This window comes from Cynocephalus volans, chromosome 7 (assembly GCF_027409185.1).
Source record: "Cynocephalus volans isolate mCynVol1 chromosome 7, mCynVol1.pri, whole genome shotgun sequence".
NCBI lineage: Eukaryota > Metazoa > Chordata > Mammalia > Dermoptera > Cynocephalidae > Cynocephalus > Cynocephalus volans.
The window spans coordinates 152,355,693-152,371,684 of record NC_084466.1 but is presented as its reverse complement, the minus strand read 5'-3'; the positions used below and the strand labels follow the sequence as shown (position 1 = coordinate 152,371,684).

At 40.5% G+C, this 15,992-nt stretch overlaps 1 protein-coding gene across 1 annotated transcript; it reads left to right on the top strand.

The window, feature by feature from the left end:
• Positions 1 to 3,057: 3,057 nt before the first annotated feature.
• Positions 3,058 to 13,877, top strand: CUZD1 (CUB and zona pellucida like domains 1). Its single transcript, XM_063103483.1, has 9 exons — positions 3,058 to 3,139; positions 5,112 to 5,262; positions 7,918 to 8,129; positions 9,291 to 9,441; positions 9,791 to 10,008; positions 10,490 to 10,662; positions 11,141 to 11,532; positions 12,230 to 12,498; positions 13,705 to 13,877. The coding sequence occupies exons 1-9, from the start codon at positions 3,058 to 3,060 to the stop codon at positions 13,875 to 13,877; spliced, it is 1,821 nt and encodes a 606-aa protein (XP_062959553.1).
• The last annotated feature ends 2,115 nt before the right edge of the window (positions 13,878 to 15,992 follow it).

Genomic DNA, 15,992 nt, shown 5'->3' with positions numbered 1-15,992 from the left:
CTGGCAGTTCATTCAGCTCTTCTTCCGAGGGCTTCCTTCACTTTCATCCAGCTCCTCCACTGCAGACAATTGTGTTATATTGTCCTGAGGGGACTCCATTCATCCAGAGACAGTGAGAAGAGCCAGGCAGGACATCTGTGGATTAAAGTTGTCTGACCTGTGTAAAGATGGGGTTAAGCTCAGTCGCCTCAAAAGGACATTTGGGAAACCTGAGATTCCTCCTGCTTCCATCTCCCAAATTTTCAGAAGCAGGATGACTCCTTCTTGGATCACTTTCACACTGATTTGTGCTGATTTAGCTATTGATGTCTTCAAGGGTAACAGCAACCTCCAGCCGAAGGCAGAAGGCCAGACTCGCTTGACCACAGAGACAGCAATAGAACATGTCCCTCGCCCCTGCTGTCCACTAGCTCCCTTCTGTTCAAGCTCCTGCCGCTGAGCCTCCTGGAACCCCTTTCTAAGCACAGACTCCACATGTGTAACCACGTTTGTACTTATCAGCAAAACTCTTGCTTGTGAGCATCACATATATACTTAATATAAGGAATTCTTCACTAGCAACAGGGAACTACTAAAATGGTGTGGGAAGGGATAGCAGGAATAGCAAATGAGGGCAAGGGCTGCTTGTTCCAGGGATGGGGAGTGAACCATGGGAGATGCCACCTGCTGGTTGAGCCCCCATCGCTGGGCAGAGGGTTGGGCTGTGGCGGGCACATTCAGGGCATCAGCGGTGGAGACAAGCAACGGGGTGGGCTGTGCAGGGCAGCCTCGGGTGGCCGAGCGCCTCTCTGGAGGCTGAGCACCCCCAGCCCTCGCACGTTTGAAGAGGCCCAGTCAGGGTCATGTCTTTTCTGGAGGCTGCCCTGAGACCCTCCAGCTGGAAGTGGCCTGTCCCCCTGGAGTTCCCCGAACACTGTCTCCATCCCTTGCCAGGGGCTGTATTTAGAGCCGGATAAACTCAGCTCACGTCCCGGGTCTGCCTTCACCTGGCGAAGTCCCTCGATCTCTCTTAGCCCGTTTCCTGGATGAAAGTGGGGACTTGCATTGGTGACAGGGAGGATTCAGTGAGATGAGAACCCCTCACAGCACCCTGTGGTCGGCAGGAAGTTGCCAGGAGCCTGAAGCTCGCTTCTCTCCTGACAGGAACCTGGGCTTCTTTCCCTTCACCAAGCCCCCTCCCAGTGGGTGATCAGGAAGTTCTCACACTCAGTGGTGAGGGCTCAGGGAGGTAGGAGATCCCGGCCATAGGAGAGGCGTAGCGGCTCAGCGGGAAAGCCGAGGTCGGGGTGTGTATTTGTGGACCCAGCTGACAGTGCACAGCCCTTTGTAACCAGAAAGTTCCCACCACAAACACATGGCCCTGCTAACTTTTGCAGAGGACACCCAGTTCTGTCCCCTCCACGGCCAGCCTGAGCAGACAAGAACCAAGCAGAACTGTGCAGGGACCTTGGTGGGTGTCCAGGCTCCTCGTGAGCACCACTTCCAAGCATCACAGGTGCTGTCCTTGCCACTGCAGGGGAGTCCAACACCTGATCCAGAGGCCCAACTAGGAATAAGATCCCTTGGGTCACAGTCTAGGACCGTGCCCTTCCCCAGAAAGCCCATTGCCCTAGAGCCTAGTGAGGGTCCTGGACTATAGCACAGAGTAAGGTGGAAGGGTTGAGGGTGACCAGGAAGACCTCAACCCAGGAGGACCAGCCTACACCGACCTCAGACCTCCACAGAGCTGCTCAGCAGTTTCTCTAAGAATTAGTCAGTCGTGTCATTCTCCACTCAGAAAGTTCCAACTGAACTTAGACTAAAATCCAGACTCCTCCTCTGCCCTACAGAACCTTCACCATGTGACCACTACCTGCTCTCTTTTCTGTCCTCACCTCTCACCTCGCTCCCCTGCACTCACATCCAATCACTCTGCTCTGCCTTTCCTTCTATTCTACTGTAGATGTGCCCAGCTGGTTCCTGCCTCAGGGCCTTTGTACTTGCCCTTTCTTTTGACCAAAATGCAACTCCCTAAGCCCAGATCGTACATGAATGCCTCCCTCTAGTTTTTCTGTCTTTGCTCAGATTTTTCTTCTCAAGATGCCTTCCCTCCCACTCTAGTATTGCATCTCCCCTGTCAAGGCAGCTGCTTTCTGTCCCCTCACCATGTTTAATTATATTCACTGCACCTCTCACTATTTGAATTTTTCATTTTTGTTGTCTATCTCCCCACTTAGAATACAAGTTCTATGAGGCCAGGACTGTGTCTTTCACTCATTTCTGTGTTCTCTGGGCCCTAGTGCAGTAAGTAAAGACTATTTGCTGAATGAATGAATGAATAAATGAATGAATGAATGAATGAAAAGAGGACAGTCTCTCCCCGCTCCACCTCCCCACACACTTGCTGTTCTTTGTCTCATTGTGGACACCAGGATTTCTTTCTCTCAGTTGCAAACACAGCACCCGAGGGACTTTAATCCACCTGCTTCTCCAAACGTAACCCATTAGAAATTTTTGCAGCACACCTAGACCTGTACTTTCATTTTCTTCTCCATCCTCTGCCCCCTTCCCTTCCCCCTCAGGGTCAGCCCCCTGGCAGGGCATCTGAGTGACCCAGATGGACCCAGAGTTTGCTCAAGTGCCACCCTTTCACCCTGCTGATCCTATGACCCCCAATGGCTTCCATTCTTGCAGAACAGCAGTGAAGACTTAAGTGTCAGTGATGCTGCCCATTCATGATCAGATTGAACGGGGCAAAGGCACAACTCCAAGTCAGTTCTGTGAGGAATTACTCGGCGCCTACTGTATGCCAGCTGCTGGAGATCCCCCGTGGAGAGCTCTCGCTGGGTACAAGGCTTCCAAGAATGAGCTGGGGACAGGGAACACTCACTGTTGGAGATTGCTGATAACAAACCACCCACACAGCTGCTGTATTCTCACATTAATCTGCCTCTTGGGAGGCTTGAACTGACACATTTCACTGGAGGTTGCCAGGAAGCTTGTGAAACCAGGCAGTCCTCAAACACAGAGAGGTATAAAAGCCTGCTTGCCCCTAAGGTCACCCAGCCTCTTACAAAGATGGAGGTTGTGAGAAGTCTCCTTCCTTTGGCCCTTTTGATTGCAACATGCTTTGCAGAGTTTAATTCGACTGAGGATGAAGGTAAGAAAATTAAATTCAATTTCTTAAAAAAACAGGGAAGATTTCCTTTCAAGAGGCCTCTTCCAAAAATTTTAAAAGTTTTTATATCTGTTGTTGGCCCCATTACAGGGAAAAATTTACTGTAATGTTCTTGGTGGGATTTTGAATTAGTTCTAGTTTTATCCAGGCTCATATGACAACGCACATAAAAATAAAAAAAGCATATAGAATTTTACCAGGTAATTATACTACTAAGAATTTATCTTTAGGAAATAATCATAAAAGTGCATAAAGAGATATGTACAAGTATGTGAATTTGCATGACTGCCAAAAAAACATGTTTTCATCATTTATTTTGTTATAGTAAATGCATACAAAGGAACACTTCTTGGCAACTTTCAAAAAAATGACACTGATCTATAAGCAAGATGTCCATGATATACTTTAAGAGAAAAAACAATCTGAAATTTGTGTAATATATGATGTTCATGTTTAAAACTTATACATTTGAGCATTTAAAAAATCTGGAAATAGAAGAGAAGAGGGAAGAAAACGTGTGGAAGTATTTACAGAAAGTTTTTAATGATGATTGTTTCCGGGTGAATGGATTTATGTGATGGTACTTTTTTCTTTGTCTGTGCTTTGTGATTTTTTTACTAATAAACATAATAATTATTGTTAGGGGAAAAATAAAAGACTATTGTTGTAGGGACACTAGTACTCATCACTCACAGATAAAACAAAAAGAAAAGCATTGTTTCTATATAAGTGGAGTTTTTGACCATTAGTCAGGTTTTATTACAAATTTGATTTTTTTGTTCACGTTCAATTATTTCCCCTCCTCCTCCTCCTTTTCTTCCTCCTGTGATAACAGCTTTATTGAGATATAATTTATATACCATAGAATCCACCCTTTTAAAGCAAACAATTTAGTATTTTTTAGTATATACACAGAATTGTGGAACTATCACCAATAATTCTAGAACATTTTCATCATCCCAAAAAGAAACTCTGTACCCATTCGCAGTTACTTTCCATTTCCCCCAGTGTCCCCACCTAAGGAAACCACTAATCCACTTTCCATCACTACAGATTTACGTATTCTGAACATTTAATATAAAGGAAATCATGCAAAATGTGGTCTTTCACTTATCATACTATGTTTTCAAGGTTCATCTATTTTGTAACTTGTGTTAGTACTTCATTCCTTTTTAATGCTGAGTAATATTTTATTGTATGGATATACTAAATTTTATTTATTCATTCACCAGTTGAGGAACATTGGACCTGTTATGACTAATGTTGCTGTGAACATTAGTGTACAAGTTTTTATGTGGACATATGTTTTCATTTCTTTGGGGCATATGCTTAAGGATAGAACTGCTGGGTTATGGTAATTCTGTACTTGATCTTTTGAGGAGCTTTTAGACTGTTTTTCACAGCACCTGCATCATTTACAATCTATGAACTGTGTATAAAGATTTCAATTTCTCTACATCCTTGGCAACACTTGTTATTTTCTAGTTTTGAGTCTAGCCATCCTAGTGGGTATGGATTGGTATCTCATTCTGGTATAGATTTGCATTTCCCTGATGACTAATGATGCTGAGTATCTCTTCATGTGTTTATTGCCTATTTATAGATCTTTGAAAAAATGTTGATGCTGGTCCTTTGTCCTTTTTTAATTGGGGTGTCTTTTAATTATTAGATTGTGAGAATTCTTTATACACTCTAGATATAAAGCTTCTTCTTAAAACTATCTTTCTTCAGACTCTAATATATTCTCTTTTATAAACCTTATGTAGAGAGGTAATAATACTTTTTCCACAAGGGCTCCAAGAAGGAGAAATCAATTGCTTGTGGCTTACTTTGGAGTGAGTGGAATGACATTCATGATTAGCTGCATGCTTGTGAGAAGTAGATTCCCAGTCACTGGGAAAGAGGGCAGGGGCTGCTGACTCTTCTCAGTGACAGCTACTGTGATCTCTACCAGGCAATTCAAACTGCAAGGCCAGTCTGGGAGGGGCCAATATGGGAGAGACCCACAATGCCATGATCTTGCAGCTCAATCCCAGTGAGAACTGCACCTGGACAATAGAAAGACCAGAAAATAAAAGCACCAGAATCATCTTTTCCCACATCCAGTAAGTAGAGGCTTCAGTTTCCGAACAAGGGTGGTTGAGCTCTCTGGCCACATTGGGGCAGGGGCGGGGTGGTGGGGGACACGTGGAGGAGAGTGGTTTGGTCTCTATGGTAAGAATTCACCTGCTGCTAGAGGTGGTAGTAATCAATCTCCGCAACCTCAATCTCCACAACCACCGTGATGGTGATGATGATAATGATAATGACAGTGATGGTGCTGGTGAAGATGATGGTGATGATGATGGTGATAATGATGATAATAATGATGATGATGGTGATGGTGATGATGATGGTGAACGATGATGATGGTGATGACAATGGCTGATAGTCACTGATGATGACCGAGTGCCCAACGCTGGCTCGCAGAGGTCCTGCCAGGCCAGTGCTACTATTACAGACAGAGCGAGGTTGAGAACTTGTCTGAGGTCATGCAGCTAGTGAGTGGAATGACTAGGGTTGGTACCCAGCAAGTCTAGTTCCAGATTCTGGGCCTTAAAACACTAAACTTGTGGTTCCAAACTTTACCATGCTTTAGAATCAGCAGGGGAGCTTTCAAAAACCCAGATTCTTAGGCTGTACCCCATGTAGTTAGATCACAATTCCTGAGAGTAGGACCCAGGCATCAGCTTTTTTTATTTTAAACTTTTTATTTTGAAATAAACATACATTCATACATATTTTTTACAAGTGCCCAGGCAATCACACTGTGAGGTGAAGCTGAGAACACAGCTCTGCCCTGTAGGGATCCTCTCAGCACTTCATGAGATCTGCCCCATTTAATCCTCTCAACAACCCTCTGGGGTAGATGCAATCTAATCCCCATGCAGTGATAAGAAAGCCCAGAGAAGTCGCTGAAGAGGTCCAAGATCACATAGTAATAAAAGTGTAAGAGGAACTGAATCTAAGCAGCCTGGCTCCAGAGCCCATATTCTTACCCTACTCTAGTGATTCTCAAACTTGATCATGCAGCAGAAGCACATGGAGGGCTTGTTCAAGCACAACTGCTGGGCCCCAGAGTGTCTACTATCTCATTTAGATGGAGTGGGTGGGACCTGAAAATTTGCATAGGTAACAAATCTCCAGGTGATGCTGACACTGCTGGTATCAGGTACCACACTTTGAGAACCATGACTGTATACCACTGAAGTTGGAATTGGCTTCCTTTTATCCCTCAAAGAAACAAAATAGAAGGACGCTTTTTAAATTTTGTGGAATGGTATTTTTTTTTTTTTTTTGGAATGGTATGTTATTATGAAACATATACACGATTCTTTTTTTCTTGGTCTTTTAACAAAATTTTAATTAACATCTAATAAGTGTACATATTTATGGGGTACAATGTGATGCTTTGATACATGTATACATTGTGTAATGATCAAATGAGAGTAATTAGCATATCATCACCTCAAACGTTTATTATTTCTTTGTGGTGGGAAGATACAAAATCCTCTCTTCTAGCTATTTTGAGATATACATACCTTGCTGTTGACTATGGTTACCCAACTGTGCAATAGGACATCAGAAATATTCTTCCTTTTTAATTATGACTTTGTACCTATTGATCCTCCTCTCTCCATCCCTCCTTCCCCCACCCCCTCCTCAGTCTCTGGTGACCACTGTTCTATTCACTACTTCCATGAGATCAACTTTTTCAGATTTGCATATGAGTGAAAACATGTGGCATTTGTCTTTTTGCATCTGGCTTATTTCACATATACACTATTCTTGCTATTTAAGGAGAGAGGGGAAGAGAAAACTGAGATTAAGAAAGGTTGAATCATGGGCCAGCCCGTGGCTCACTCGGGAGAGTGCGGTGCTGATAACACCAAGGCCCCGGGTTCGGATCCCATATACGGATGGCCGGTTCGCTCACTGGGTGAGCGTGGTGCTGACCACACCAAGTCAAGGGTTAAGATCCCCTTACTGGTCATCTTTTAAAAAAAAAAAAAAAAAAGAAAGAAAGGTTGAATCACTTGTGCAAAGTTACATAGCAGGTAAGTGACTAAGGTGAAAGGTGAATTCAGATTTCTCTACCTTGTGTTTTTTCTTTTAATCATTATGGACATATATCCTCTGAGGGAATTTGTAGAGACAGTGTCAAAATGGGCAGAAAACAAAAATCCCAGCATGAGCTGTCCAGTTCAGGGCATGGGACTATCCCTCAGAATGAGGAAGTGGTGATGCAGGAAAAGGAAGGGGCAACTAGGGAGATGCTGATGTTTGCTTTAGTTTGGGAGAGTGTGTGGCCATGGAGGAAGAAGAGTTACTTCACCTTTCAGTAGCCTCAGATATCAAAAGTCAATGTGATTCAATTCTAAATAAGAAGATTCTATGCAAAGAGTCACATGGGCATGGGGAACAGGAGAGATGGAAATAGGTGGAGGGAAAGGAGTCCTGATTCTGGCCCATCTTCATCATTCCATTTACTTGATATAAGATGTAGGTAAAGCAGGTCACCTCCCTGAACCCATTAAGGTTGACAGTGTGTGGTTTGATGTTGAAGTTGGTGAGTGGAGATTGGTCTTGGACAGGTTTAAATGAAAACAGTTGTGCCACTGATTTGTACATTGCCATGCCAATGTGAGCAGTTGACACTGCCCTGCAAAACCCTCTTTGCTGGTGGCTCTTCTCCAGCTACTGGTGTGTTCTGTCCACAGGCTGGATCCAGACGGAAGCTGTGAGAGCGAAAATATTAAAGTCTTTGATGGAACCTCTACCAATGGGCCTCTGCTAGGGAAAATCTGCAGTCAAAATGATTATGTTCCTGTATTTGAATCATCATCCAGTACATTGACGTTGCAAATCATCACTGACTCTGCAATAATTGAAAGAACTGTCTTTATCTTCTACTACTTCTTTTCAGACATCTGTAAGTCTTCATTTACACATCCTTTACCCACATCTCCTGCAAGCACAGGTTACACACTCTCCTGCCTGGCTTCTTGTAATCTCGAGTCTCAGTCTATTCCCTCAGAGACTTCTCTATCTGGGAGAGCAGGAGTTCTCTAATTCCAGTGTGCATAAGAATCACCAGAAAGCTTGTTAAATCACAGACTCTGGACCCCACCACAGAGATTCCGATTCGTTGGTTCTGGGGTGGAGCCCATGAACTTGCTCTTGTAACCAGCACCCAGCTGAGGCAGAGGAATGGGGCTGATCAGAGGGCTGCCTGTTGAGGGGCCAAAGCAGAGACTCTCCACACTCAGCCTAATTATAGTAAACCTGAGATCTTTTGTAATGCTTATTCAAGGACCTCACCTCCCTCTGGTCTGATTCATTAGATCTGGGTTGGAGCTGTAGAACCTTCATGTTTAAAAAGTCCTTCAGGTTGATTGTGACCAAGAAGATTGTCTGGAGAGCACATGTTGAGAATCTCTGGCTTCACCTCTGGAATCTGAGACTGTCAGGCAGTCAGAGGCTATATTCTGCATTCACCACAGTTACATTTCATTGTGACTCAAGCAGAATGCCAAGAACTTCTGCCAGTGGATTCATGAGGAAAACTCCATTTTGGTTTTCTTTCCAAAGCCCGGAGCTGATCATGTCACTGTCCCGCTTAAACTACTGATTTCTTGGTGCCAACAAATCTCCAGAGTGGAGCAGTCAAGGTTTTCCCAAGCCTGACCCAGACCACCTTTTCGAGCCTTCCCTCTAGCTACTACCTGACATGCTTCCTATGCTTCAGCCAATCTAAACCACTTTACATCTCCAAAAAAAAGTCCTGAGAGTGTAACTTTATTTTCTATAGCTCAGTGCAGGTAATGGAGAATCTCTACAGCTAGGACAGATCTCATAGCATCACTTTAATATAATTCGTTTGGCAGCATTATAAAGATTCACTCTTTGCCCTGAACCAATGGGCAGAAAGTCCAGTGATAAAGAATGATGAAAACTTCAATATGCAGCCCATGGCAAAGTCAGAGATGGAATTACACTCAGGGGAGACATGCTAAACTCAATGTACAACATAGAAGTTAAAATAAGTCTCTATTTTGATTTACATTCTTGGTCACCTTCAAATCCTTTTCAGCTATTCCAAACTGTGGTGGCTACCTGGATGCTTTGGAAGGATCCTTTAGCAGCCCCAATTACCCAGGGTCACATCCTGAGCTGGCTTACTGTGTGTGGCACATACAAGTGGACGAAGGTTATAAGATAAAATTAAGCTTCAAAGACATTTTGTAAGTAGTATGGTCCACTTCTGTTGGAGCAAATGCAGTGAACTCATCTGGCAATTGGGGAACTTGGGGAAGAGCAATTACAGCTTTCAACTCCTATATGGATGCTCCCGGAGAATTGAAGTAGAAAGGAAAACACTTAGCGATACTATTGCGTTGAACTTAGTTGACTATTTTTCTGAAGATTCTGAAATCCCGTTAGGGACTGACAAAGCCCCAGGTTTGTTGTCATAAACCTGAGGTACCACTGAAGGAAAAATCCTTAATTACTTAAGAGAGGGATGTTGGGATGTTGGAAAATAGAATTGAATTGGTTTGAGAAGCGTTTTCACCAGGGGCCCTTATTCTGTAGCCTAGAAATAGACGACCACTGCAGATTTGATTTCATTGCTGTCTATGACGGCCCCTCCACCAATTCTGGCCTGATTGGACAAGTCTGTGGCCTTGTGACGCCCACCTTCGAATCTTCGTCAGATTCTTTGACTGTCGTATTATCTACAGATTATGCTAATTCCTACCGGGGCTTTTCTGCTTCCTATACTTCAATTTATGCAGAAGACATCAATACTAGTAAGTCATTTTTTATGCTCCTTAGCTATTTTGAGCTTTGTGAAGATTGCATACATACAAACTCTCCTTAATTCATTGCCTACTTGTGGCTATTTCTGCTTTGCAAGCCTGTCACATATTGGGAACATATTCATAACCTGAAGCTTGAGAATCAGTTCTGTGCCTTGCTTGATACAAGAGCAAATTAATGATCTTCTAAACCGAAAAAGATTTCTATAGAAAATATGGGCTGTTTCCCTTAATGCCCTCTGCTAAGATACAATTTTAAAAAATTAGATTTACTGATTTTAGCCTCAAACAAGGTCACAGTGAATATTGTAAAAGGTTAATCAACTGCATAGCTCTCTCAGGCTTCTGATTACTATTTAGAGCAAAATGGGTTTTGGCTTTTTATATATAGCTCTTCAAGATCCAGAGTTCCTAGCTGGCACAAACACGATCATCCTTTTTTTTTTTTTTTTTTTTTTTTTTTTCCTGACAGCATCTTTAATTTGCTCTTCTGACAAGATGAGAGTTATCATAAATAAATCGTACCTAGAGACATTTAACTATAACGAGAATAACTTACAACTAAAGGACCCAACTTGCAGACCAAAATTATCAAATGTTGTGGAATTTTCTATCCCTCTTGATGGATGTGGTACAATCAAAAAGGTAAAGTGAAACACTGATAGCTGGATTTTGTCAAATGCCAAGTACATGTTGGGTGATACAGTCAGGGTAGTGCTTGCTGCTTTAACAAACAACCGCGAAATCTCAGTTGCTTAACTCATGATAAGTATGTATGGACATATAAGTGCACGCATAAATGCCAAATTGCGGCATTCATTTTCAGGGTAACTGGAGGGTGTTTAACTTTCAGTAGGTAAAAAACCCTGAACACTCACTGGAGAGAGTTTGAATATCTATGTGCTGTGTGTTTAATAGCCTACCAGTAACACTTGTGCACAAAATGTTTATATCTTGTATTTCATCAAAACCTAGTTAGATTTTTTTGATCTTTCCCTTGTAAAGACAGAAGGTAAAAACATTATTCTTATTTTAAACATGAAGGACATTACGGTAAGTTTGTGATTTGTTCTACATTTTCTAGAAGTCTCATTCAAGATCTCATTTTCAATTTGTTCTGCAGGCAGAAGATCATTCAATTACTTATACCAATATAATCACCTTAACTGGGTCCCCAGCTTCTGAAGTGATCACCCGTCAGAAACAACTGCAGATTATTGTGAAGTGTGAAATGGAACACAATTCTACTGTGGAGATAATGTATATAACAGAAGATGATGTAATACAAAGTCAGATTGCGCTGGGCAAATATAATACAAGCATGGCTCTTTTTGAATCTAATTCATTTGAAAAACCTCTACTTGAGTCACCATATTTTGTGGATTTGAACCAAACTCTTTTTGTTCAAGTCAGTCTGCACACCTCAGATCCAAATTTGGTGGTGTTTCTTGATACCTGTGAAGCCTCTCCCACATCTGTCTTTGCATCTCCAACCTATGACTTAATCAGGAGTGGGTATGTATTGATGTAATTGATGTATGAAATTAATCATTTTATAAAATATAGTTACTGTGTACTACTTACAAAAAATAATTTAACTTAAAACATTTATACAGACACAGCCTATATCCTCTAGAATTTTAAGTGAATTTACAAGACTTTTGCTGTTGGAAACAAATTTATTTTTTGTCAAAAAGGCTCTCTTTGCATTTTTGCTTTGTTTACATTTTGGTTATTTCAACAAAAACTCAGAAGATTATCTCATGTGTGTCATCTTTAGAACATAATGTCATCAGTAAAATATATGTAGTATGTTAAAAAGAGAAAAGTACAACGTTCTTTGAAAGAAAAAGTTTCCTTTCTTTTTTTATCCTAAAAGCTGGTGGATTTTAACTAAATCAGTCATACAGATACATTAATAACAAACACATAAGAAAAGATGTTTGAGTCCTGATACATAGGTATAGATTTTCCAATTAATTCACATGGACTAGGAATTTTAGAACTAGAAGGAATCTTGATATCTTACTCAGGAATCAGATCCATAGTCATAGCTCACTGTAGTCTGAACTAAAGACATTGCCTTTCTAGAGAGATTTTTAAATTCAAAAATTAGACAGTTCAGAAAAAAAACTTTGTATCATCACTTTTTAGTATTGCAAAGACTGAACTTCTGTGCACCTTCTAAACATGTTCATAAATTCGGTTCCAGATGTAGTCGAGATGAGACCTGTAAGGTGTATCCCTTATCTGGACACTATGGAAGATTCCAGTTTAATGCCTTTAAATTCTTGAGAAGTCTGAGCTCTGTGTATCTGCAGTGTAAGGTTTTGGTATGTGATAGCAGTGACCATCAGTATCGCTGCAATCAAGGCTGTGTCTCTAGAAGGAAACGAGACATTTCTTCGTACAAGTGGAAGACTGATTCCATCATTGGACCTATTCGTCTGAAAAGGGATCGAAGTGCAAATGGAAATTCAGGTAAGAAAAATATCTCGTGGTCTAAGAACACCTCATGGCTTATAAAATGCTGCTTAAATCTAGTTGTTCTTAAGCATGTGAAGTTTAGAGATTTATAATACAAGTTTTACTGAATAAGTTATGAGTTTTAAGCACAAGTAAATTAATATTTATTTCCAATGGTTAATAGTATGCATACTGTGTACAGTGTAAGTATATGATACACTGATAGTGCACCATTATTCATATGGCTTTTGAGTATAAGTGTAATGTCCTTATTTCTGAAAAGAATAGTTTCCTTTAGCTTCCTGACTCCTTATTATAGATACGATAGCAGATAACTGAATCAGAAGCAGTGCATTCTAATTCGTAACTAAGTAAAACAAAATGAACCAGCATCTCACATATTTGCCTGTTTGAAAAAAAAAGTTGTCTTTTAAAAACAGAGAATCTGTTATATTAACATAGGACTACCCTGCTTCTTTTGAAAGGATTGAAACCTGGGATCTGCCAGGTTGTGTGGGAAAGAGGCACTGGTGAATATTCAAGGATAGCCCGTAATTAAGAGGGTTAAGATAAGCCATAATGAAATAAAAACTATTTATAAGAATTTATCTTAGGTGCAAATGATCCTGGCATTAAAGAATCCTATAACCTCTTTATCTACTTATTATTATTAGGAGTGTGATTCTTATTTGTAACAAAATATTTCTATGGCAAAAACAAAAAGACACAAACAAAAATTAAACTCAGCAATTTTATAAACACATTTACCGAAAGGCTTACATGGTATATCTACATATACTAGTTTGAAATTAGTTGAAAATTTGTGAATGAAAGTCATAGAAATATCATACATATTAGAGAAGTATCCTTTTTCTATTTCAAGGAATTAAACAAAAATTTTTCTGTTAATCAAATGTATTTTAACAACTATGGGGAATAGTGACCATTAATAAATGAACCTGACTATTATGCCTGAATTTCACATATTTTTCATGTTACATCAAGAAACCAAACTAAGTCAACTATTTGAAAGAAATAAATTTAAGATTAAACATAAACTGATCCAAATATTTGATAACGATTCCTCTATACTGTGTTGACATTAGGCATTATGCACTAATTCATATGTATGATTCATAGGGTATGTAGAGATATGTTACCAAAATTTTTTAATGCTAATACTTTTTTAAAAAATGATTTTCATTGTGTTTCCAATTACAGGATTTCAGCAACAAACACATGCAGAAGAAACTCAGAACCAGCCTTTCAATAGTCTGCATCTATTTTCATTCATGGTCCTTGCTCTGAATGTAGTGATTGTGGCCACGATCATAGTGAGGCATTTTGTAAATCAACAGACAGACTATAAATACCAGAAGCTACAGGACTATTAAGTGACAGGTCCATCCCTAAATGAGACACATTTCTCTCGGATGCCAAAGGAAATGGTACCTCGTAGCTACATGTTATGAATAAATTAGGAAGTGCCTGAAAAAGTGATACACAGGCCTTCATGTCACTGTGTCAGTGTGTTTCATTACAGGATAACTGAAATAAATAAATATGATGATGTCAGTTAGCTGTCATTTTAGGACCTAAAGGCAACAAAATATTACGTGAATTAAAAACATCTCTTTTCATAAACATAAAAAATTTTAACCAAATACTAGGTGAAAAGAAAAAGGTTATTTTTACTTAAGTAGTCTTCAGAGTTAGATGCTTTTATTTTGTAGATGCAAATGTGCTACCTTTTGAAATGTCAAAAGTTATATTTCTGAAAGTAAAGTGTGTGAGAGAGAACTACAATCGGCTTGATTTTATAAGCCTTACTGCTTAAATGCAGAGTCTCACCTTAAGCATCTCAGAAAAGTGCTTCAAAGAGAAGAACCTGACTATAAAATGGGAGACTTCATACAATTCCTGGGTTAATGAGATACAAACCACATTTCTCCTCCCATTTACCATCGAACACCAAAGCCTAAGGTTAATCATCCTAACAAGAGATAGCCAGGTCTGATTTACACTTTGCCATCTGCTGTGGCTGAAAAAAATATTACTAAAGACCCCAATGTGAACTGATAACTACATGTGCCAAACATTGAATCTATTATCTTAGATGAACAACAAAACTCTACCTGGTCACCTGAAAACACACAGTTTCAGGTTCTGATACGCATCAAACAGGTAACCACATTCCTGAATGCCCAAAGGTGTTCTTTTTTCTTTACTTCTATAAGCAGGTATTACATATATAGGATGCTGGAGGAAATACACATGAATATGATAGACTGTCCACCCTCACAGAACAAGTCCTTAGGGACCTGATTGATTTTCCAGCTCCAAATCAAAATAGATCTTTTCCATTTTCTTTTTAATATTCCCATGTAGATCCTCCAGATATTTCCCCGAGCAGTCATATGGTTAATGCTCCTCTATGTTCATCCATATAACTTAAATCAAACTATTGCAAAGTTTATTTTTAACCTAACATGAAAACACCTAAAATTTTATTAGAACAGGCAAATCACATCAAGTACTGAAAAATGCACAACTGTCTGGTCTGGTTACCGTCCTTGGGGAACTGACTGGATGTTCTCTACTGGCGAATGTGGCAGATATTCAGAGGCACATCAGGCATGAAAGTAATTCTAAGAAAACTATCAAATATTGTGACTTGCTAGAGTGTAAAATTATATTACCATGAATAAAAAATGTCTTTGTAGTGGAGATATTGAGATATACCAATGCATTATCAGTATGCATGCTACTATTTAAGTTGTTTTTCTTTAGGTGAAACTTCAGTGAAGTGATGAAAGGTCCTGGATCTGAAGTTGGTTCCCTGGGTTCTTCCCACTTACCTGGTGGGTGATGTTGGCCAGTTCACCTTTAGCCTTGGTCTCCACGATTTAAAATAGGTGTTGGTAGCAGCTACCATCCCTCTGAGGGTGTGGTAATGATTAAATGAGAGAATGTGTTAGCAGTGTTGGGTCTCAGAAAACAATACTCCAAAAGTTTGGCACTTTGGCATGCTGAACACTTTGAACTAAAATAGGACGTCCTTAGAAGCTGCCTCAGAATCCAGGACTTCCCAACCTCGTCTTTCTCCCCTCCCACACCCAAGTACAGGGTGGCACTCTGTCTGGAATTAACTTATTTGACTAGGGAAACTTCTGTCTAAAAGAAATGCAATTGTCTTAAGGCCCTCTCCCAGGAATCTCATCCTATAACTAGGAAACATCAACCACCAGAGAAGAGAAGAGACTTGAAGTTATTACTATGCCCAGAAGGACTTTTCATCCATTCTTCTAAGAGCAAATCTGAGAGATGGCCTGGGAGACTTTATCTGCATAATAAGATGACCTTTGTTCACAGTGAAGTTCTGCCCCTCACCTTCCCACCTCCTACCCCAGAGTTCAGGGGAAGCCTGTCCCAGGCCATTGTTCTTTGGACTCATTCCTTTTCCCTGAAAATCATTTACTATCCCTCACAATTGCATACATCCCCCCCCC

What these genes read in the sequence shown, in the direction of transcription:
- CUZD1 (XM_063103483.1), top strand. Translation starts at nt 3,058, where the DNA reads ATGGAGGTTGTGAGAAGTCTCCTTCCTTTGGCCCTTTTGATTGCAACA. An exon ending in TAATTCGACTGAGGATGAAG is followed by an intron (nt 3,140 to 5,111) that starts GTAAGAAAATTA and finishes GATCTCTACCAG; the next exon opens with GCAATTCAAACTGCAAGGCC. An exon ending in AAGTGCAAATGGAAATTCAG is followed by an intron (nt 12,499 to 13,704) that starts GTAAGAAAAATA and finishes TTCCAATTACAG; the next exon opens with GATTTCAGCAACAAACACAT.